The 20,558-nt window shown below is 54.2% G+C and overlaps 1 protein-coding gene across 6 annotated transcripts in view; it reads right to left on the bottom strand.

Moving 5' to 3' along the window:
- Positions 1-674: 674 nt before the first annotated feature.
- Positions 675-20,558, bottom strand: part of UBE3B (ubiquitin protein ligase E3B) — a 42,180-nt gene continuing 22,296 nt past the window's right edge. For 4 of the 6 annotated variants that reach the window (XM_041003486.1, XM_041003487.1, XM_041003485.1 and 1 more), the window contains 14 exons: positions 20,387-20,554; positions 18,794-18,965; positions 17,957-18,075; positions 16,926-17,040; positions 16,143-16,242; positions 14,468-14,587; positions 11,504-11,680; positions 11,279-11,389; positions 9,983-10,120; positions 9,680-9,745; positions 8,920-8,978; positions 5,764-5,946; positions 5,238-5,349; positions 2,529-3,333 (listed from right to left, as the gene is read on the bottom strand). In XM_041003486.1, the coding sequence (XP_040859420.1) occupies positions 3,037-3,333; positions 5,238-5,349; positions 5,764-5,946; positions 8,920-8,978; positions 9,680-9,745; positions 9,983-10,120; positions 11,279-11,389; positions 11,504-11,680; positions 14,468-14,587; positions 16,143-16,242; positions 16,926-17,040; positions 17,957-18,075; positions 18,794-18,965; positions 20,387-20,554 (1,937 nt within the window). In that variant the 3' untranslated portion in view covers positions 2,529-3,036. Of the gene's footprint in view, positions 2,505-2,528; positions 3,334-5,237; positions 5,350-5,763; positions 5,947-8,919; positions 8,979-9,679; positions 9,746-9,982; positions 10,121-11,278; positions 11,390-11,503; positions 11,681-14,467; positions 14,588-16,142; positions 16,243-16,925; positions 17,041-17,956; positions 18,076-18,793; positions 18,966-20,386; positions 20,555-20,558 lie in introns of those variants that run through there. The other 2 variants (XM_041003489.1, XM_041003491.1) reach the window with 1 other exon arrangement.

Genomic DNA, 20,558 nt, shown 5'->3' with positions numbered 1-20,558 from the left:
TAAGTAGAAGCCAGATGCCACAGACCAAGGCTTTCTTTGTCCAGATGGATGGCGCCACACTGGAGGTTCCCAAAGCACACGGTGCGGGGCTTGAGGGGTGGGGTTTGGCAGTGTTTTCCCTTCAGGGTGCTAACCCCTCACGTGAGGAAGCCCACCAGCACAGACTCCTGCATGCCACGGAGTGTCCGTGGTCTGGATTTTCCCAGGGACAGGTCATGCTCTGGTCTACAGGTGCTCCACTCTGGGAGAAGGAAAGCCACGGGGAGCAGAATTGGAAGGAATGGCAGGTGTGGGACAGGTGGGCTCTTGAGGGCAACTGGGGCTGGTAGGACAGAGCGAGGGGGCTGCATGTCCTGTGACAAAGGCGGCAGGCAAGGTCCTCACTCGGGTGAATTACCTGGCTTTTTCTCTCCAGCAGATGCTGATCACTTTCTGTTGACTGTCCAACAGGGACTGCAGAGACACACGCCCCGGCTGGGGGTGCTTCTGTGGGGAAAGCATGAGGGAGCCCCCAGAGTGCTTCTCTGTCAGGTGCTGCTTCTGGATGCACCCATAACCCCAGGGTCAGCAACTGTAGCCTCTAGCTGGAGAGGTGTGGCTGCCTGGCATGTGGCCCTGTGCCAGGCCCTCGAGCCACCCAGGCGACATGTCAAGACAAGAAGCTAAACAGTCACTGGTGCCAAAGTACAAATTTAATCAAGCCGCTGACCGCACCTCCAGCAGGAAGACAGGGAGACGGAGGATCCTGCGACTCTTCTGAGCCATCAAGAGCCACTGTGGTGTCAGCGAACACCAGCTACCAAAGCACAGATTCAGCACAGGATCTCTCTGCTGTTGGAAAGAAGTCCTGGGCAAGAAGACAGCAGGGGTGGGGTCGTGGGGGAGATGCTGGGGCTTGTGAGCCACCCTCCCTGGACCTGCGCTGGCTCCTGTTGTCAGGGGATACACACATTAGGACGGGACCCCTTGCCCCTCCACCCTGACCCTGTGTAGGTCCCAGCATTTATGTACAAACTAGCTCAGTGCACACACATCTGGAAGAAGTCTTCAAAGGCGTCAAGGGGTTAGAGAAAGTGCAAAGTCCACAGATCAGAGGTACTGGCAGATCTTAAATAATTAGCAAATTCCTGTCTTGTAGTTGCTCACCAGCTTTGTGTCTGAGTCCTCCCTGCCCCAAGAAGGCTCAGGCCCAGACCTGGCTGAATCTATCCAGAGGAGGCTGTGCAGGGATGGATGGGTCTTGCCTGCTTTGCTGCCAACATGCAGGTTCTTGGTGGATGGTACGCTGTGGTTTTGAAGAAAGCTGTGGGCCTGAAGCTGGCACCACCAGGTAAAGGTGTGGCCAGGCACCCCTATCCTGGTGTGGTGGGTGTGGGGTGCACACAGGGGCATGAGGACATGGCATGGAGTGGATGGCCATCAGTGCTGGCTGCTGGGAGAGTCTCAAGAGAAAGGTCTCCTGAGCAAGGGAAAGAAGGAGGGCACAAATCCCATTTCCTCAGCCTCAGGAGCCTCTTCGGACAAAGAGCTCCTGGGTTCCCAGTGCTGGGGCAGGCTTGGCAGCTAGACCTGTGGAGTCATTGCCACGCAGGACAGGGAGCCCAGCCGAGTGCATGTTTTCTCGGGAGACCCCAAGAAGGATAAGGGGCAGCTGCCACCACATTGTGCACACAGAGCTATTCTGCTGGCTGCATGAAGGCCCAAGAGGGGACCCAGCCAGGGAGAGCTCCAAAGAGAGAGGACAGGGAATGTAGGGCAGGCCTCATGGCTTCAAGATCTCCTGGCATCTGTCTGTGCGGCCCAGGATGGAGGCAGAGGCTGCCGGCTGCATAGAGGTTTGGCAAGGCCTGACCTGAGTGAAGCAGTTTCAGAAACAGAAGAAAGGGGTTGCATGTGGAGGGCATATTGGGTGTGTGCATGGCCTGTTGTCACAGCCTCTTGGGGAGCCTGGAGTCCCTGGACTTGGCTCTCTCACTCAGAGGGCTGAGGGTGGACACACTCTCAGAAGTCCCAGCCATCCAAAAAGGCAGCCTCTCTGCTGTGGCTGGGCCTAGCTCCAGGGGCCCTCCGACCGGTGGGTGGGGTGGTGGTGGTTGCAGGAACAGGGGACCAGTGTGGGTGGAACCTGGAGCTTTATTTTCAGCAGCCCCTGCCTGTGGGCACCACCTGGAGGGTGTGGGTAGTGTCGGCACCTGCGTACAAACTTCTGCAGGCCAATAGGAGAGTCTCATGGCTGTAGAGAGGGGGTCGGGCACTGAGGCCACCTGGCCTGATGGTTGCACCACCACCAGGAGCCCTGCAGGGGCCGGGTGCTAGGAGAGCTCAAAGCCCGTGTTCATGCTGATGGCATAGCGCAGCTTCTCCCGGAGCACGCTCTTCTTGCTGTAGTTGGGCAGCTTGAGCAGGTTGAAGCAGGTGGAGGAGGTGGGCAGCCGGCCACCCGGCTCCCGCTTGCGGATAGTGAAGAAGCCCCGAAGGACGCTGCCCAGGGTGTCCCCAGTGTCCTGAAAACACACGCGGCAGCCTTGGGTTGGGAGAGCCCGGTCCTCTGAGCATGTGATGCCCAAGGGCATCCCTTGCTCATGACCAAGGGCCTGGCAGCTGGAACAGAGAGCAGCCTCTGCTCCCAAGCTGGCCACAGGTGGCATGTCGAGGCAGCTCCATCCGGGTCACAGCTGGTGCAGGGCTAAGCAGTGTTTTAGGGGCAGGGAACTGTCAGGCTCTTCTAGGCACCAAACATGGTGTGGTACCTCACCAGTACCACAGATGTGGCAAAGAAAATGGGTCACTGTCCCTGTCTGGATGGAGGCTGATGACCGGTTGTGTCCTGCATGACCAGCTCAGGCTGGTGGGGTGAGAGGAAACCATGCCCAGAGGCCCAGGGTTTGTGTGGGGGTTGGGGATGGGTCGCTCGTGCACCTGCAATGGGTCTGCCAGGCAATTACATCCCTGAGCCATCCAAGCTGCACTCTCCTCTCTGTCCTCCCTTCCCCAAACCTCAGACCTGAAGCTCAGACCTGGATGGCCCAGCAGCTTCTAAAAACAGCACATCCGTGTCCCCATTCCTATCAAGTGACTCTGTCCAGAGGAGGTCAAGAGGAATGGGCCTCCCCAAGACAGGGCAGCACAGTCATGGGGCTGGAGGGAGCCCAGCTGCACCCCTTTGCTGAGACAAAAAGAGGGCATGGCTGCTGACAGCCCAGAGGGAAGTGGGACGCACTGCCCGAGCCCCGCAGGTACCTGATCATCCGATACTTCCACGCAGCGGATGGAGAAGGGAGGCTTGAGGTAGGCGAATCCCAGCAGTGGTGGCCTGGAGCAGCTCGTCACAAACTGCAAGGCAACCCGGGGTCAGCAGAAAGGGAACACACTCTGCTCCCACAGCTGCGCCAAACACTTCTGCTTTCTCAGGCCCCCAAGGGGGTTCGCATCTGGCCAGAGATGGAGCTGCTCTTAGCACACTGACAAAACCCAGGCCCCTTGGGCTAACCAGGGCAGAGGCAGCAGGCCACACTCCCTGGCTTTCTCTGGGAACTGCTGGTCTTCTCTGAACCTGCTGTTCTCCTAAGCATGCTAGCTTATGTCTGGGCAAGGGCATCTGATCAACCCAGATGTGCTTCCTTCCCTGGGAGAACCAGGGGTCTGCTACCTACACACTTAGTGACACTGTCTAAATTCAGCAGCCAGTGAAGGGAATGCTATTGGTTCTATGATGTTATCGTTGGCTCTGAGATTCCCGAGACCATCCTAAGATACGGTGCATGTATCAGGCTGCAGCAAAGTTCTCACAGAGAGTAGGGGCCCTAAGAGTCCCACTTGAATGGTCTTTATCACAGCTGCCCAGCAGCACTTATCTGGGTGCTTGCCCGGGTGAGAACTCCTGTTGGTCTAGCTTTCAGAGTGAGGAGAGGGCCATAGGTTCCCAGCTGGGCCACTTCAGGCCTGTGTCTGCTCTCAGCGTCCAGGGATGGGGAAGCAGAGGGCACAGGGAGCTCTCAGATGCTGCACCGTCCTTCCTGCCAGCAGTAGCAGCACACGAGGGCGGCCATGCTCCCCAGAGGCCAAGAGGCCCCCAACCTACCTCATAGTGCCTGAGTTTGAGAACAGGCACCAGCTTCCTGCTTATGCACACCCTGGTAGGCAGCAGATGATGGCTCAAGGAGCTGGATCCCTGCCACCTAGATGGAGGGCTTGGTCCAGTGGTGGGTGCTGTGAGCATTTTGGGAATGTATTAGGGAATGAAAGCTCTCTGTCTCATACATGAATGACAACAACTGACTAATGCAGCAGAGTCACACTCATTCCTGTGCAAGAGTTACCCACCCACCTGGTTGGGCCTGTCTGCAGCCAGAGAACAAGGTCAGGATGTGACAAGAGAGGCTCCCCAAAGGCGTGTGTGCATGTGCTGCACAGGATATACTCTGGCTTGCCTCTTCTTCTAGAGGTACGAGGGGGTTCACAGGTTGCAAAGCCTGGATGCATTCTCCCTAGATCTACTTCTGCTGGCCCACTCTGAACCCTGAGGGTGTCAAGAGCATTTCTGCACCTGCTGGACCGGAGCAGGGTGAAAAGACATGGAGAGGATAGACCAGCTGCCAGTTCAGTGGAGGTGACACTGTCCGTGCCATCTTGGCTGTGCAGAGCCACACCATTCAGGAAACCTCAGCGCCCAAAGGCAGGCATTTCAAGGCAACAAATTAGCCCCAAGCTGGTTAAGTATGAAACAGGTGGTGAAACACTGATTCTGGTCTTGTAGTGGACTGGGAGAATATTTACAACTCTAGAGCCCACACCAGGGGTCAGGCTAATGCTCGCTACTCTGTCCAACACTACAAGATGAACAAGCCAGTTTCACATCGAGGCAGGCTCTGGCAGGCAGGGAACGCAACACTCTAAACACAGGTTGTTTCATAGTGAAAGGGAAGAGAGGTGGCCAACTGGGCTGGCATTGGAGAGGGGTGGCTGGACTATGGTGCCCACGGGGCACACTTGCCTGTGCAGGGTTGGTCCTGCCATCAGCAGCACAGGCCAGGGGCTCAGCTTCTCCCTGTGCCTCTCTCTGGTTACTGCTCAGCCCACCAGGGAGGTCACCCATGGTGGAGGATTTGTAGAGGACATGAGGCCTTCCAGGTAATTTCATTCTCTCCAGTGTGAACTACCATATTGCCCGGCCGCTTAGGTCTATGGGAACGCCCACGCACCTGGCGGCGCATGTGCAGGTAACACACACACAGTACCTTCAGGAACATGGCTCTCTCGTTAGGCGTGAAGTCGGAGGCCAGGATATCCCAGAGCCAGATGATGACCCTGTGGCTCCCGTGAAAACCGCCGTAGTACACGGTGTGCTTCCTGAAAGCAAGGCAGATGGCAGGAGGAACAATGTGTGGATATGGGGTGCTCCAGCTGGCTCCCATGGGCCCCAGGGAGAGTAGGAGAGAGGGGCTGGGTGCTGCTCAAAATGTTCCTTCAGTCACACTCTGGCTTTAGTAACTGCATCTCCCCAGAAGCAACATGCGTGGACAGTCCAAGCGCTGGCCTTGTGGATTGCAAGCAGGGGCTGACACCGTGTCCTGTGACACCATTTCTCAGAGCTCCAACACCTGCTTCCACATGGCGCCTCTAGCTAGGCGAGTGGTGGGGCTTTGGTTCCAAGCCAACCAACCCAAAGTCGGGCAAGACAGAGCCCAATGCGGCCAAGCTACCCCAGGGAACCTGGCTGGGAGACCTAAGGGTTTTACCCTCCCTTCCCCACCTGGCCCTTACTTTAAATCTTCCAGGTCAATTTCAGCATTGTCGCCAGAGATGAGCCGCTGCAGCTCAGGGGTCGAGAACATTCGGATCCACTCGGGTCTGATGACAGAGCGGAACCCGCTAATGAGTGCAGCTGTCTGGTTTTTAATTTGAGTGTGCATTCGAAAATGAGCCATCAGATGGATGTAGCTAATTCTGTGATCAACAAAGAAGAGAAAACAACGGAAATGAGTGGGCTGAGGCCGGCAGCTACCATAGCACTGAGAAGCTCAGCCTCATTATTTCTGAACCATTTTGCTGAAAAAGAAAAAAAAAAAATCCCAAGTAGTATTTCATGGGGACAACAACGCCAGCTCCTGATGGCTGATGGTACCCTGTGAAACAGCCGGTGCTCCACAGCCCCGAGGAACAGCACCGGGATTGCGTCCCACACTGTCCCAGGAACGAAGGCGAGGCATTCTCTGGGGGAGGAAGCAGGCCTCCCTCTCAGCACATGTCCCGCTTTTCAGCTTTTCCTTCAGCTCATCCTTCTGGACATAAGCCAGTTAACAACTGATCCACTACACTAGGAGCTTAGATACTGCGCCCTGTGAACCTTCGATTAAAACCTTGCTCATCTGGACCAAGAGTTGGACACCTCGAGAGGCAGCCCAGGCAGATGTGTTTAACCATGTGGCTGGGCTCATGTTGGGCTTCCATGGGAAATCAGAGTCACCAATATGGGTTGTCAGCAGTGTGTCCACTCTGCTTGCAGGAACCCTGCATTCTCCTCCACAACCTGACCATAGTCAACACCTGTTGGAATCTAGCATTGCTAACACTGCTCACCTCTTTGTAAACCCACAGAAATGGAGCCTGGTTCTTACAGATTCTGAATTACTACAAATACCCCAGATGTTTTGATCTAAGTCACTAACCTTGACAAATTTCCCTTTTTAAGAAACATCCCATAGTCAATCTGGATATTAATATATTCAGACAGGAAATTTGCCGTTATTGCTATTCCTTTTCTGTGTTCTTTTAAAAAGGATTATTCATTTCTTTAAAAGGCAGTGACAGAGAGAAAGTGAGACAGAGAAATCTTCCAGTTGCTAATTCACTTCCCAAATGCTCCTAAGACTCAGCCAAGGCTGCGTGAGACTGCAGGTAAGAGCTTGGAATTCCATTCTGGTCTCCCACGCGGGTGGCAGGAACCCAGCTAGTGGGATTATCATCTGCTGCCTCCCAGACACATCAGAAGGAAGCTAGACAGAGGGGAAGAGCAGCAGCGGGGGTTCCAACAGGTGCCTGGATGCGGTCCAGGCTGCAGGTGTCCTGAGTGGTGGCTCAACCCTCCGCGTTGCAGCGTTTGTCCCTCCTGTGTTCTCAGCACCAACAATGCTCTCATTTTTAGTTTTTATGAGGTGAGGCAGAATGAAGGCACTTCCAAGAGGCAGGGAGGGAAAAAAGTGGGAAACTTCAGAATCCAGGAAGTTCATGCCTGTTCAACCAAGGTTCATGCCCTAAGGAAGGGAACAGGTGTTGCTAGGCCTGGGGTTGGTCTGCAGCCTGAGGACTTGGGTCCTCACACAAAGGTTTTATGCTAAGGACATCTGACAGTGTGTGGAATGCTAGGTGTTGAGGCAGGCAGGCCTCTCCCTCCAGCACCAGCCCACTTTCTTGGGCTGTTATCCACACAGAGCTCCTGCCATCACCGGCAGGCGGCAGCACATGGCAGAAGTGACCTCCCTGGGGTGGGAACAGCTATCAGACATGTCATGTACCCAATGATAACCATCACAGATCTCTTTTATGGAGCCTCATTCTGAGTTGAACAGTCCTGATGATGCCCACACTGCCCCATGTCTACCTGCTCTGGGAAGGGTCCCAGATCCTATGCCGGCTGTGCCAGGATGTGCCCTACCATCTCCAAGCCTGGCTACTCTCTACCGCCCAGGCAGCCTTGCCTAATTTGTGGACTTCTCAAACTAATGCCCTGCTGCCTAGGGGGAAAGCAGAGAGATTCTAACAAAGAGGAAAACAGGGTCTCCTCTCTGCAGACCACAGGCTTGCTGAACTCCCCGACCCGGGTGGGCCAGCCTTCTCAGGCATGCAGGATTGTAGCACATGGCTGATCCAAGCGACTCCCCAGTGGCACTGTGCCCTCTCTTGTCACTCGAGAAACCAATGCTCTCATGAACAGATCGGGGAGGCTCAGCCAAGCTCAGTGCCAGAAGACACACAGATGGACCAAAAAGAGCCACTGCCGTCTTCTCCTGTGAGCTGTCCTATAGCTTTCATCGGGAAAGGACAGAGCCGGGTGGAGCTGGGACACTGAAAAGTTCTGCTTTTAGGGATGGGAAAGGCTGAGAGAGTGCTAGAACTCGCTGTGCAAGCTGCTGGAGCCCCTGGCCTCCTCTGAACCCTCATACCTGCTGCTCCGAACTTCTGAACCTTCTCAAGAACAGTGCTTAAGAGAACTGTCCTGGGCTGGCACGGTGGCACAGCTTGCTAATCCACCTGTAGTACCAGCATCCCATTTGGGTGCTGGTCGTGTCCTGGTTTCTCCTTTTGATCCAGCTTCCTGCTGACAGACTGGGAAAGCAGCCAATGCTTGGGTCCCTTCACCCATGTGGGAGATCTGGAAGAAGCTGCAGGTTCTCAGCTTCAGACTGGCCCAGTTCTGCCTGTTACAGAAACTGGGGAATGAACAAGCCTATGGAAGATCTCTCTCTGTCTCTCCCTCTCTCTCTGTCATTCTGACAAGCAAAAGAAGTCTAAAAAAAGAAAAAAGCAGCCAGACAACTGTCAGGTGCCATCACACTAGTGATTGGCCCTTCCAAGGTGTCTCTTCACCACTGTGCCCTTGACCTTCAGGATAGTGGATCTGCAATTATGGCTGTTGTGACATCCCAAGAACACTACAGCATGGGGGCCTGTGACCTCGGAAGTGTTACTGCAAACCACCACCCCACCAACCACCACCACCAACAAAAAAATTTCTAAATTGTCAATTCTTATTTTGCAAATTGAAATTGATGCCATTTCAGTCTCTGAATTATTACTAGTCAATTCCATTACTCTGTGGCCTCTACTTCAGTCTGTCTTAATCAGTGCCCCACGCAGGCCTGCAGGGATGGACAAAGTCTCCTCAGGCAGTGACCTTAAGAACCGAATGGCTGTACTCACTTATTTTCATTTGTGACAGGGATGGTTTTTCCTCCAGGAATCAGTTCATGACACACAAGCTGGTGGGGGAGAGGGGGCATCATTAAGCACAGAAGATCGGGGTGGCAGGGGGTTGGGGGTAACAGAGCTTCCTATAGAGGCGAGGGCCCAGCACCCATCAACCTGACATGGAGGGAACCAAGAGGGACTGTGTTCTGGAATCATAATTCCTCATGACAAAACTGAGGCGGGAGCGGCAACAAGCCCATCTTGGACCATCCATTTGAAGGGTTTCTTCTCAGCCCTTTTTTCCCAGAGATTTGTTATTCAGGCTCTGGGATGCCATCGGGGAGGAGTGGGCAGGGCATTAGCATGGAGGGCAATGGCAGGTAGCGAAGGCAGCGCTGCTACGCTCACCACGTGACCTGGTGCATGGAAGACTGTGGTGACCTGTGAGTTACTGAGAAGTGAGAATAGGCAGCTGACTGCCCTTCCAAGTTCCAGGATGGCCCTCAGAACCCATTAGTACTGCTGGGGCAGTGGTGGAGGGCAGATGAGAGAAGAGCCAGGAAGGAATGGGGCTCCATGCTCCCAGGGGCTCTCCTGCCTGCTCCACCCTGAGGGCCGTGGGCATAAGTGCAGGACTCCAAGGAATCAAGGGTCCTGAGGACAGCAGTGACACGGACAGACTCTCAGTGCGCAGCTCAGTCCCTCTCGGCGGGCAGCACAAGAGCTCCTTGGTGGTGTGGGAGAAGCAGAAAGGGCTCAGGTGGAGACCTACCTGGCCCATAACGTCCTCGTCGTAAGACAGCGTCAGGCCCAGGTCAGAGATGTCTCCGTCGTAGCGCTGATGGACAGAGAAGGGGGAGAAGTTGGAGCGCGGGAGCGCCATAACCTCAGAGGTGGCCTTTGGCGGGGTGCTGTGTGGGCAGGGCTGATAATGGGCTGACTGGGTGGTTGAGGGGTGGGTCAGAGTGCCCAGAAGGGATGGTGGGAAGGGAGAGGGCAGATCCATTCAGGGTGCCACGGAGCTCCCCAGCTGCCCATGGCTCCGAGTTCACACCTGTACTCCGGCCACACTGACCTTGATGGAGGTGAGGTTTTTATAGAACTCCGAGTCCAGAGAAGGAAGCTCGTCCACGGAGCTGTAGAAGACACTGTGGTGGTGCCCGAGCAGCTGGCTCAGGAAGAAGGAGGCGAAGGGCACGTCCACTACGATGCCCTGCAGCAGGAGAGGTAATGCTGGCAATCCCGCTGTCTGGGGTCTGGGCTGCAGTGCTGGCACCAAGTGCCCCCTAACCCCAGCCCCAAGAGTCCCGAGACATGTCTTAAGGCTCATGCTGTCACCTGCTGCCTCCCAGGGTGTAAACAGACCGGAAGCTGGAATCAGCAGAGCCTGGACACAAACCCAGGCTCTCTGACGGGAGGCATCCAAAGTGGCTGCTGACAGCCCCTGGTCTTGCAAGAACGAGAGGGGCTGAGAAAGTATCTCTAACTTGTAGACAAGAAACAGAGGCACAGAATATGAGCCCAGGCCACACAACACACAGGGCAGAAGCAGCACTGGGGAGCATGTGGGCAGGGACTGAGGGTACATCTGATGTCACCAGGGCTTGGGACTGAGGCCAGAGAGAGACCACAGTGGATTAGTCCAGAGGCAAAGCAGTTGCCCTGTGAACCCACGCTGTCTTAGCAGCCCAGGTGCTGACATTTTCTGCTGGGAGGGCCCCCTGGGGGTAGGCTGTTCAGGCACCACACTTGGGGAGTCTCTTCTGGCTTGTGATGGTGTGCCTCACTGTAGGGCGTGGCAGAGACCAAAGAACAGCAGCTCAGATACTCAACAATGGTGAGGATGAGGGCTCCGATTCACCCAGGGTGGGCAGCTACCAGGCCCCGGAGCCCACTTACCACCCACAGCTACCCAGTCCCTCACACACAGGAGAGAATAGGACCCATGGGAATGTGCAAATTGCATGGCTGCCCAGGGAGGTATCTGTCCTGGCCTCCCTGCTCTGATCAGTGAAGCAGCAGGTGCCTTCAACTTCCCCAGGAGCCCTTGCTCAGGTAACAAGACATTCTGAGACTACCAGAGCCCAAAGGTCATTACTGTCCTACAATAGGGACCAAGCTCCAGTGTGGTCAGCTTCTAGCACTTAACAATCAAGCCCATGGGACAAGTGATTGCTCCCAGCCTCTCCCATCCTTGAACAACCATGTCACAGGGCTGAGAGCCCTAAGGGAGGAGACCCAGGCCAGGCATCTAGCATCAATGTCTAACATGGCCTGGGTGCTGTCCCTGTCACAGGTCATCCCACGCTGGAATGATCACACCCTCTAAGGCGTCACTTCCAAGTCAGGAAGCTCTGTGCGGCATGCATACCTCATACACAGCCTTCCCCAGCATCTTGCCCACAAACTCAAAGAGCTGCAGGTAATTCTCATGGACGTAGGACGTGGGTGAAGGGTACAGTCTCTCGTCCCCACTGGTTGTCTGCAAGACAAACGGTGGGCAGAGGCACAGGGGTTATTAGGCCTTGCACTGTGCAGCCCTGGGCTCACCTGGAATGTGGTGGCCATTGGCCCCACTCTGGGCTCCTCGGACTACCTTGAACAGGTTGAGTGCTGGGTCAAAGACCCTCTTGATAATCTCCTCCAAGAACTCCTTGAAGACGCCGTCTTGGTCGATACCCGCCTCGTCCACCCCAAGGTCACTGACAAACTTGACGCGGATCACACCTTTCATGGCGTGCTGGGACAGCTGTCGAAGCTGCTCATAGCCGTCCTGCCCGAGACAGAGGATGAAGAGCTGGAGCTTCCTGTGTGACTCAACATGCCCTCCTTGTGGTGCCCTCTCCCCTGCCCCAGGATTCCCCAGGGGAACTGCTACATGTGCACGTTGGGACATGGGGATATATGAGAGCAGTTCTCACTGGCTGCCACGCGAGAGACATCCCGAGGATGGGGCTGCATGGATCTCTGGCGTGGGGAGACTTCCTCCTGCCTCCTGGCTCTGGACCAGGCTAGCTCCGGCTGTTGTAGCCATTTGGGGAGATTTATCTGTAAATCTGTCTCTCAGATAAAATAAATCTTAGAAAAAAAAAAAGTGTTAGGTAGTTGTTAAAAAAAATCACAGACATTAGGAAGTAGAGAAAAGGACCCCTCCGTCCCCAGAGCATGGTGTGGAGGAATGTGGGCTCCCCAGGAGAATCAAGGCAGGGAGCAGTGTGGCAAGCCTGCTGTCAGCGTAGCAGAAATCAGACAGGGACCAAGGCAGCAGGCAGAGGGGCTGAGGCGATGGAAGTGCGCCTGGCCAGGGTGGGGGCAGGGGAAGCCTCCTGCAGCTTCTCCCCGCCCAGGACCACTGCCTGCCTCTGTAGCAGACATACCCAGTCTGGCAGTCCACACACACAGCCTCAGGACACAGCTCAAAAGGTATTATATTGAAGCATCTTGCTTAGTTTTTCTTGGTTCTTATCTGTCAGGGTCTTCCTGGCTTTCATTCCTGCCCCCCAGTGTACTCCGGCTTTTGAAAGGCACATGGACAAGCTGCTGAGGCTTTGATTTTGGAACAATAACCAAAACAATCCATGAAGGGTCAAAGATGGTGGGGCTCAGGAGTGGTCCTCTGAGCTGATGCGGGAGGCCTCATCATTCGGGTGAAACTCATATCTTTCCAGCCAGGCCAGAACCCCTGCAGAGGCCACGAGACATCTCCTGCCAGCCACAGCTGCAGCATTGCCAGGTCGCGTCCAGTCCCTCAAAAGCTGGGTGACTCACTCTGAGAATTTCAGGTCTGCCCAAGATGGGGTGAGAGCAAAGGGTTGGTCAAGGGAATGCCTGAGGCTTCTAGTTCTCAAAGACCAGCCTCTGGCCCAGTTCAACCTGAGAAAAAGACCTTCACAGCAGGCTTGAAGAGAGGAAGTCAAAGAACCTGGCCCTGGCTTCTTGACGCCCTCTTGTGGCCCAGACCAGCAAAGACCACTGGGTTCTGGTGCTCCATTAACCAGACCACCTGTTCAGAGAAGGGATGGGCATATAAATGCCACTCTCTTCCCTAACTCCGTGCCTGACAAAGCATGCTGTTAGGGGAAAAGGAACCAGAAAGCAGACTGCCCAAATCTCCAGACAGATGCTTTCTGAGTCCCCCAAAAGGTGTTTTAAAAGCAGCCCCAGCAACAACACTCGAGGAGGATGTGGAGGGGCTGTCCAAGTAGGCACCACTGCCAACACCACCCTGGACTCTGCAGGCCAGTGGGTCCAAGTAGGCACGTCCCAAGGTCTTGCAGAGACGGGAACTGTGTCCCGGGTTGGTGAGGAGGGTGCTGCTGAAGGGAGTAGTTTCAGCATAATGGGGCCTTCTCTTTGAGTCAGAGCAGCGACTGACCTAGACTGAGCTGGGTGGAAGGCGGATGATAGCTGGCCTCCCAGGTGTATTAAAAAAAGCAAGTCTAACTAATGCACTGGGGAATCCACACAAAGGCTCAATTTTGGCCTTAGCAATTCAGAACTCCATGGGGCCTTCATGGCCACATGGCAAGTCAGAGGGTGCTGAGAGGAGGCTGCCTCTTGTCGGGGAGGGAGCAGCAGCAGTGCAGGGTAATGCTCCCTGCTGGGAGCCGCCCCTGGTAGCTGGCTCCTGCATGTGGCCTGCAGGGTCCCTGTGGGGCTTCCTTCTGTCTCCGAGCATCACATGTCTCCCCATGCTGCCTTATCCAGCAGCTCTAGGAGCCCAGTAGCAACTGCAGATGTGGGGGCAGCGAGGGCTGTGGCCCAGAGCCCTGGGCTGGTGGCCGGCCATATGGCTGTGTGAGGCCACAGGCTCCTAGTCTTCCCTCCCAGGAAAGAATAGGCTAATGAGGAAGAGGCCTTGTGTGATAAAAGGACAGCAGATCAAATGATGTGAGCACAACACACTCTGCCATCAATTAATCCCAGGGCTGATGAGATGGGCACATCTGGGCCTTGGGGAGGGCAGGGAGGTCAGAGAGCTCCATTCATTATACTCCTATTCTAGGAGACTACTGCAGAGTCTTGCTTTAACAAAATCAATGTTAAGACAATCTGCTGACATTTGGAGGCCAAGTGCTTCAGGGCAAGGTTCCTATTGCTAATTTGTATGTGAGCCACTTGCCTTCCATCTCCCAAGTCCCCATCCACACACAACCTCAGGCCCTGGGATGAATGTGCTTTCTGAATGGCTCAGGAACCCTAAGGGCTCTCTTCTTACCCACCCCCCCACTCACAATCAGGAGTCTGGACGGAGTGCCTGGGGGACACACAAACGGGGATGCCATAGAAGAGATGGTGGCAGTATGGCCTCATGGCCTCATTTCCCAAGAGGCACCACCAAGTGTGGTTCTGTGGCCTAGGGGTCCGCACCGGGTGCAGGTCTGCCATGCCCAAGACTAGTTGAGCAGCCATAGAGAGCTGCTGGCAGGAGAGCGCAGTCCTTCCTGCTCCTGGAGCTCAGCCAGACCCAGGAGGGACATAAGCAGTCTAGAGGCCAGCTGCCAACTGATCGTGTCCCATGTCCAACAGACACGCCTCTCTGCGACAGGGCTGTACTCACCTCCAGCATCCGGGACCGGCGGATAGTGATGTGAGTGACGTGTGGGGAGGCAGAGCTGGTTTCCACAAGCCCCAGCTTCTCCTTCTCCTTGGTAACCATGTTGCGGAACAAGAGGACTCTCTGAAATGACAGAAGCGGCTGAGGACTGACTATGTTGTAAAAATGACGTTCAAAAGAGGCCTGCAATCAGAGCCCTGAGACACACTAGTAGTGTGGGCCGCCCGGTTAAGGGCTGCTAGTTACAGTGGAGGACAGTGGGCTTGCTCCAAGATAGTCATGGGAAATAGAAATTAGCTGAGTACATGCCCAGGAAGAATGTTCTGGAAGGAGTGGCCTGCTCACAGTGAGAGTCTGGCAGGAAAGGGGCCAGGGTCAATAAACCCCTATAAGGCCCCAGTGGCCACATTACAAAGGCTGTTCTACAGCTGGACTTGCTTTAAAGGAAATCAATATGATTGGTTTAAAGTCCAGAAACAACTCAAAAGTAATTTTTCCCCTGCCAGATATGTTACAATGCTGTTGCAGTGTGCAGGTGCCTGAGGGCCACAGTGCCAGTGGTCACAGCTTGTTCTGTGCACCACGAACCCTCTCTTTTTCCTTGTCAGATGGCAGAGCCCAGTCTCTGCCCAGTTTGGGGCTAGGGGCCCCCACCCCCAAAGCCGAGAGCCTGACAAAGCACCACCAAGAAGGGAAGGAAAAGCAGAATTAACCCCATGGCGGAGGGCCTGTGCATCTGCATTTAATCATTATGCTGACCACAGAGTCCAGAATTCTACACAGAAGTAAAACTTCCAGCCTCCGGAGACATGCAAGGGAGGGGTTGCTGCTCAGGCACCTGGCCTATGAGCCTGGCATTTTGAGTCCATCCAGAACTCTGGAGTCTTGGGGCCACATGGAAAGCAGCATGTGGCTGAAAACCTAGCAAGGTGGCTGCTGGTGTGGGGGAAGGGTGCTTCCACTGCAACCTTCTTTCTGGCAAGACTCTGGGAGGCAGGAACATGGGGGCCATGTGACATCTGCCACTCTTGAGCATGGCCACCTGGTTGGGAGGAGGGAGTGCGGGGTGCCAGTGCTCTGCAGAACATGAGACCACAGGCAGCACCCTGTATGTGGCGGACAGAGTCGGCCTCCCTGTGACCACAGCAAGGTTGGACTGGGTGAGGCCTGGAAGCAGGGTCAGCTTTTGAGGGAGGGAGGCTGGAAACCCTGGGTGGCTGCAGTGGGCCTATGGTGAGCAGCCCTGGCTATGCTGTGCCCACAAGCAAACAGACACCCACAGTCACCCCGCTAGTGAGTGGGAAGGCACAACAATATCGGAGTTCACACACTGACTGCCACACTCCACTCCACGCCACCTGTGTGTTCTAGGCTCAGGGACCTTAAGTCCCAATCGGAAGATAAGTGGTGCGTCAAGGTGGAAAAGCCACAGGGAAGAGCTCAGAGATGGAGGTGCTGTGGGTGAGAGGCAGCAGGCTTGGGCTCCCACAGTACCAAGTCACCATGTACACCTCCCACTCCACCAGTGTCGCCCACTCACATGGTCCTCCCTGCCTCTGTCCCCAGCACTCAGTGCAGCATCTGCTCTTGCCCAGTCTTGCCCAGTGGCTGCCCAACAGCAATGGGAGGCCTGGGACTGCAGGGAGCCCCAGGAGCCCAGCTCCTGTGTATAACTCACGTTCTTGTGAGGAATGACGTGAGGGATGTACTGCAGGATCAGCTGGGCCCGCTTCCTGTCCTTGTCGAGTTCCTGGTAGAGCACACTGGGTTTGAGATCCCTGGAGAAGACAAGGGTTTGAGGGGAGAGAATTACAACAAGAACGCCTACATTTAGTGCAGGGTTGGTTAACGACAGCCTATGGGTCAAATCCAGCCTACTGATCAGCTGCTCAAGTTTTAGTGGAGCATGTGTCACACTTGTTCCTGTGTCTGTTATCAGCAGTTACTTTCATGTCCAACAGCAGAGCTTCAGTGGCTGTGGTAGACCAGCTGGTCCACAACAGCAGCCACCATGGGCCCCTAACACACAGAGTGGGCCAGGCTGTGTTTTAGGGCTGCAGCATCAAGACCTACGGAACTGGTGTATCCCTGGGGAAATGCTGGTAGACTCTCTTACATCTAAGAGTTGCAGGGGGTCTCCACCCACTCCCTCCAAAATTTAAAAGCAGTTTTTACCCTGGTAATTTTGTTAAACCTAAGGTTTAACTTTCTACACTCTGTTGCTCAGCTCAACTACAAAAACTTCTCTTGCCAGTGTGGGTGAGAAACAGCTGCTAAATGTAAGGACCTGAATGAAGTTGGCCACTATTAATGAGCTTGAATCAAACCCAGCCTAAGCATCTCATAGAAGTGCATGCTAGGGAGGCATCTGGACAGGAGAACGTGAGCACTGAGCAGTCGGCCAGCGCTGAGCTGACTCTAGCCTTAATGAGGCCCCCTGGTCCCAAGCCCCACTGCTCACTTGCGCAGCCAGTGGTCCTCGGGGGCGAAGCGCCGCCGGCAGTCCCGCTCGTAGAGCACCATCAGCCACCCGTGGACAGAGTGGAACAGCTCCAGGGTCTCACCTTTGGCGGTCTCTGTGGGAGAAAACCAGGGTGACTGCCCTGCAGAGGGGTAAGGGGAAGGGCTCCCACCACCTGAGGCCCATGTTAAGCCTTGACCCTCCACACTCTGAAGACTCCTGGGTGTCCCAGGTGTCTGCAGGGCCTAAGCAACTCTTGAACACAATCACTCATGCTCCCTCTCAGAAGTGCCTTGTCCAGGGGATCTTTCTAACCCAAGGAGGTTTGTGCTGGGCAACTGGAAACACTTCAGGAGAGGGCTCCTAGTTCAAGTGGGAACTGACGCATGTGTAGTCGCCATGGAAATTAACTTGCAAAGTCAATTAAGGTGACTCAGGGCAAAGTGAACCACTGTCAGGAATCTGGACATACACATGTAACAGGAAGGATGCAAGAGAGAGTGAGGTGTCTGTGACCACACTACTGTCTGAAGAGGTCCCTGGGGGTGGAGTGGGCATGGACAGACATTTGGACTAGCGATGCAATGTGGGGTGCCTGCATTCCAGACTGGAGCACTGGGGGTTGAGTCCCGGCTCCATTCCCAATTCTAACTTCCTGCTAATGCATCCTCTAGGAGGCAGCAGGTGATGGCTCAAGCAGTTGGGCCTCCGTCACCCGTGCAGGAGACCTGGATGGAGTTCCCAGCTCCTGTCTGTGGCCGACTCAGCCCAGCGTGGTTGTGGCAGGCATTTGGAGGAGTGAACCAGTAGATGGGAGAGCCTGGTCTTATTTACTTATTTATGACTGAAAAAAAAAGAAAAGAAAAGAAAAAGAGGTCCTCGGGAGTGAGGGGATAAAATTTCCGGTGAGGTGGCTCCGTGTGCATTATCAGCTCTTGACAGATACCACCAAAGCTGGGCATCAACCGACGCTAAGAACTCTTGGCCTCCCAGGGTGTAACTTCAATCAAGGGTAGACACCTCCCTCTTACCTACGATGCCATCCCAGATCATCTTAAAGACAAAGGAATTCAGGAAAGAGGAGATGGTGACCAGCTCTTCCAGTTTGAACGAGATCTGCTCTTCATAAACTTCAATGTCATCGAGGATCCTAAACCAAACAGAAATGGACTCAGAGTCTCATCATGAGAATAGGTCAACCGAGGGGACCTAAGTCTGTGACCTTCCAACAAAGAGATAAGTCCTATGCTCTGGAGACGATTACAGAAGAGTTTTCACAGTCGAAAGGAGAGGCTGGCTAGGATACGCTTCAGAACAATGTGGCAGAGGGCAGGTGGCGGTTCAGATGAAGCAAATCTGGCCACGGGTGGGTAGCTGCTGAGCTAGTGAGGATGAGGAGGGTTCATTCTGCTCCCTGCCACCACCCCATTCTTTCTATTTATTTGAAGCCATTCTAAGTAAGATGTTTACAAGAATTTTTTTTTCTTATTCCTAAGGATCTGAGTGTAACACTTTGCTCATCCTTGGCCTTGCTTATGCTGCAGGAACAAGGCCTCCTGACTGTGTCCACGTTTGCTGAGTAGAGCTGAGGAATCTCCTTCAGCACCCTAGAGAGGCACTCCCGTCTCCTGCTAGGTACTTGAATGGATGAATGAATTGCTTACAAGCTCGAGAGTACAGCCCGCTCTCGGGCTACCCTTTTCCAGGCGTGAATGGCGCCTCCGTTCCAGTGGCTCCATATCTCTGCTCTGGCTCCAGCTGCTTGCTGAGCCCAGCCCTACAGTGCTCTCTCTACCACCTGCTGCTTCCAAGTCCCTGGTCCCTCTGGATTCCAGCAAACATGTTCAGCCCCACGGTAGTCTACCTACGTGATGAGGTGCCGGGAACAGTCACAGAACAGCATCAGCATGGACAAAAGTGGCTTGGAGTCCTCGGTGTCCGTGTTTAGGCATTCCAGGAAGAGCCTGAGCCCTCCGTGGGGCCCCAGCTCACAGATGAATGCCCACAGTTTGGGCAGCAGGTCATCGAGGTAAGTGAGACCTAGAAAAGCAGAGAGAAGCCCACACTGCAGGGGAGACTCCACATGCTTGGTGATTTCTCCTGCTCACTGAAAAAAGAAAAAGCTGACATCTCTCAGTGAACATGCAGTGACTGAGAAGAAGGAACAATGAAGAGAAGCATTATCAACAAGTGAATAGCAAGTGTTTAGTGAGAGTTCATCACATGCTGGGCACCAGATATTGGAAACATGTGGTCGTGGCCCTTCGGCCGGGTGAAGCCCAACACTAGCCTTGTTTAAAAAGGAAGGAACTGACACACAGAGTTTTTAAATAAGGGGCCCCAAAGCACACAGCCAGTGTGTGTCAGAGTGGTCAGTATGACATACCATTTACATTTTAAATCTGAGACAGCACAGTTTTCCTGGAAAAGGCCAGAGACTATTTTTGAACCTCATAGGCTAGATGGTCTTGCTGTTATCAAAAACCTTAGACAAACTAACCTGGGCAGTCTCAGCAAACAATAATGTGCAATTCAGGCAGCCCTCAGACCAGGCTAGGCTTGGAGAGCTGCGCCTGGCAGTGTGGACAGGCAGCAACTGAGGACATAAAAGTGGAAGCGAGGTGTAGAAACAGTTTGGCATTGGCCTTATCTGAACTTGAGCTGGCCAGCTGCCCATCTGTAACTGACTGGACACAGAAGCTGTGATTGGCTAGGACTCGGCTATCTTACCCACCTATATGATGCTCTCGGTCAAACTATGGAGGCCTCCTCAGGCCAAATTTCATTAACACTGTCACAACCACTCTGTGCATAGCTCTGGCTGTGTTTTAATAACAGTAGTAAGTTGTACTTGGCCTATGGGCAGTAGTTTGCTGATCCCTGCCTTAAATCAAGTTGTAGGCTCACTCACATTCAACAAACTTCCTTATTCTACTCTTGCTTAGAATTGAAAGGCAGTGAATGATCATAGCAGACAGCAGCATTCTGAATTATTATACAAAACTCAGCCCTGGGTTGGAGCCATTGGTGTGGAGGAGGTTAAGCAGTTGCCTGGGATGCTGGTATCCCATAATGGCACCAGTTTGAGTCCTGGCTGCTTTACTTTAGACATAGCTTTCAACTAAGGTGCCTGGGAAAGCAGCCCTTAAAGTCTCTCTCAATTTATATGGTACTCTCTGAATTAGCTGTCCTCTTTAAGAAAAAAATGATGGAGAGGATATAGAAGACAGAAGATAGAGCTTTGCTGGTTTTTCTAGCTTTCTATTCAAAGTAAGAACTTCTTCAGAGCTGCATTTTAGAGTAAGGGCCACGACAGGGATGTGGCCAGCAGCTGATTCACTGAGGTGTACCAGTCAGCTCCTACTAGGCTCCCTCACAGCTGACTTCCTGAGAGCCAAGGAAGCTGGAAGATCAGCCTTGCCACAGAAGAAGCCTGCTGATTCTGAGAGGTGAGTCCAAACCTGTGAGGATCTGCAGGCGGATCTGGGTGAGCGTCGTCAGCGAGGTCTGGTAGAGGACACAGATGTTACAGACCTTCTGTACCTCGGCAGAGTCGACACGCTTGCCCCCAACAGGCCTGAGGATGTTGCGAACTGACGCAGACTTCTGAAATGCACGCTTCAGGAGGCCTGG

This window comes from Ochotona curzoniae, unplaced genomic scaffold, assembly GCF_017591425.1.
Source record: "Ochotona curzoniae isolate NIBS_2020 unplaced genomic scaffold, NIBS_Ocur_1.0 scaffold_274, whole genome shotgun sequence".
In the NCBI taxonomy this organism is placed as follows: domain Eukaryota; kingdom Metazoa; phylum Chordata; class Mammalia; order Lagomorpha; family Ochotonidae; genus Ochotona; species Ochotona curzoniae.
Note: the sequence above shows the minus strand (reverse complement) of the source record. Positions and strands in the feature narration are given on the sequence as shown.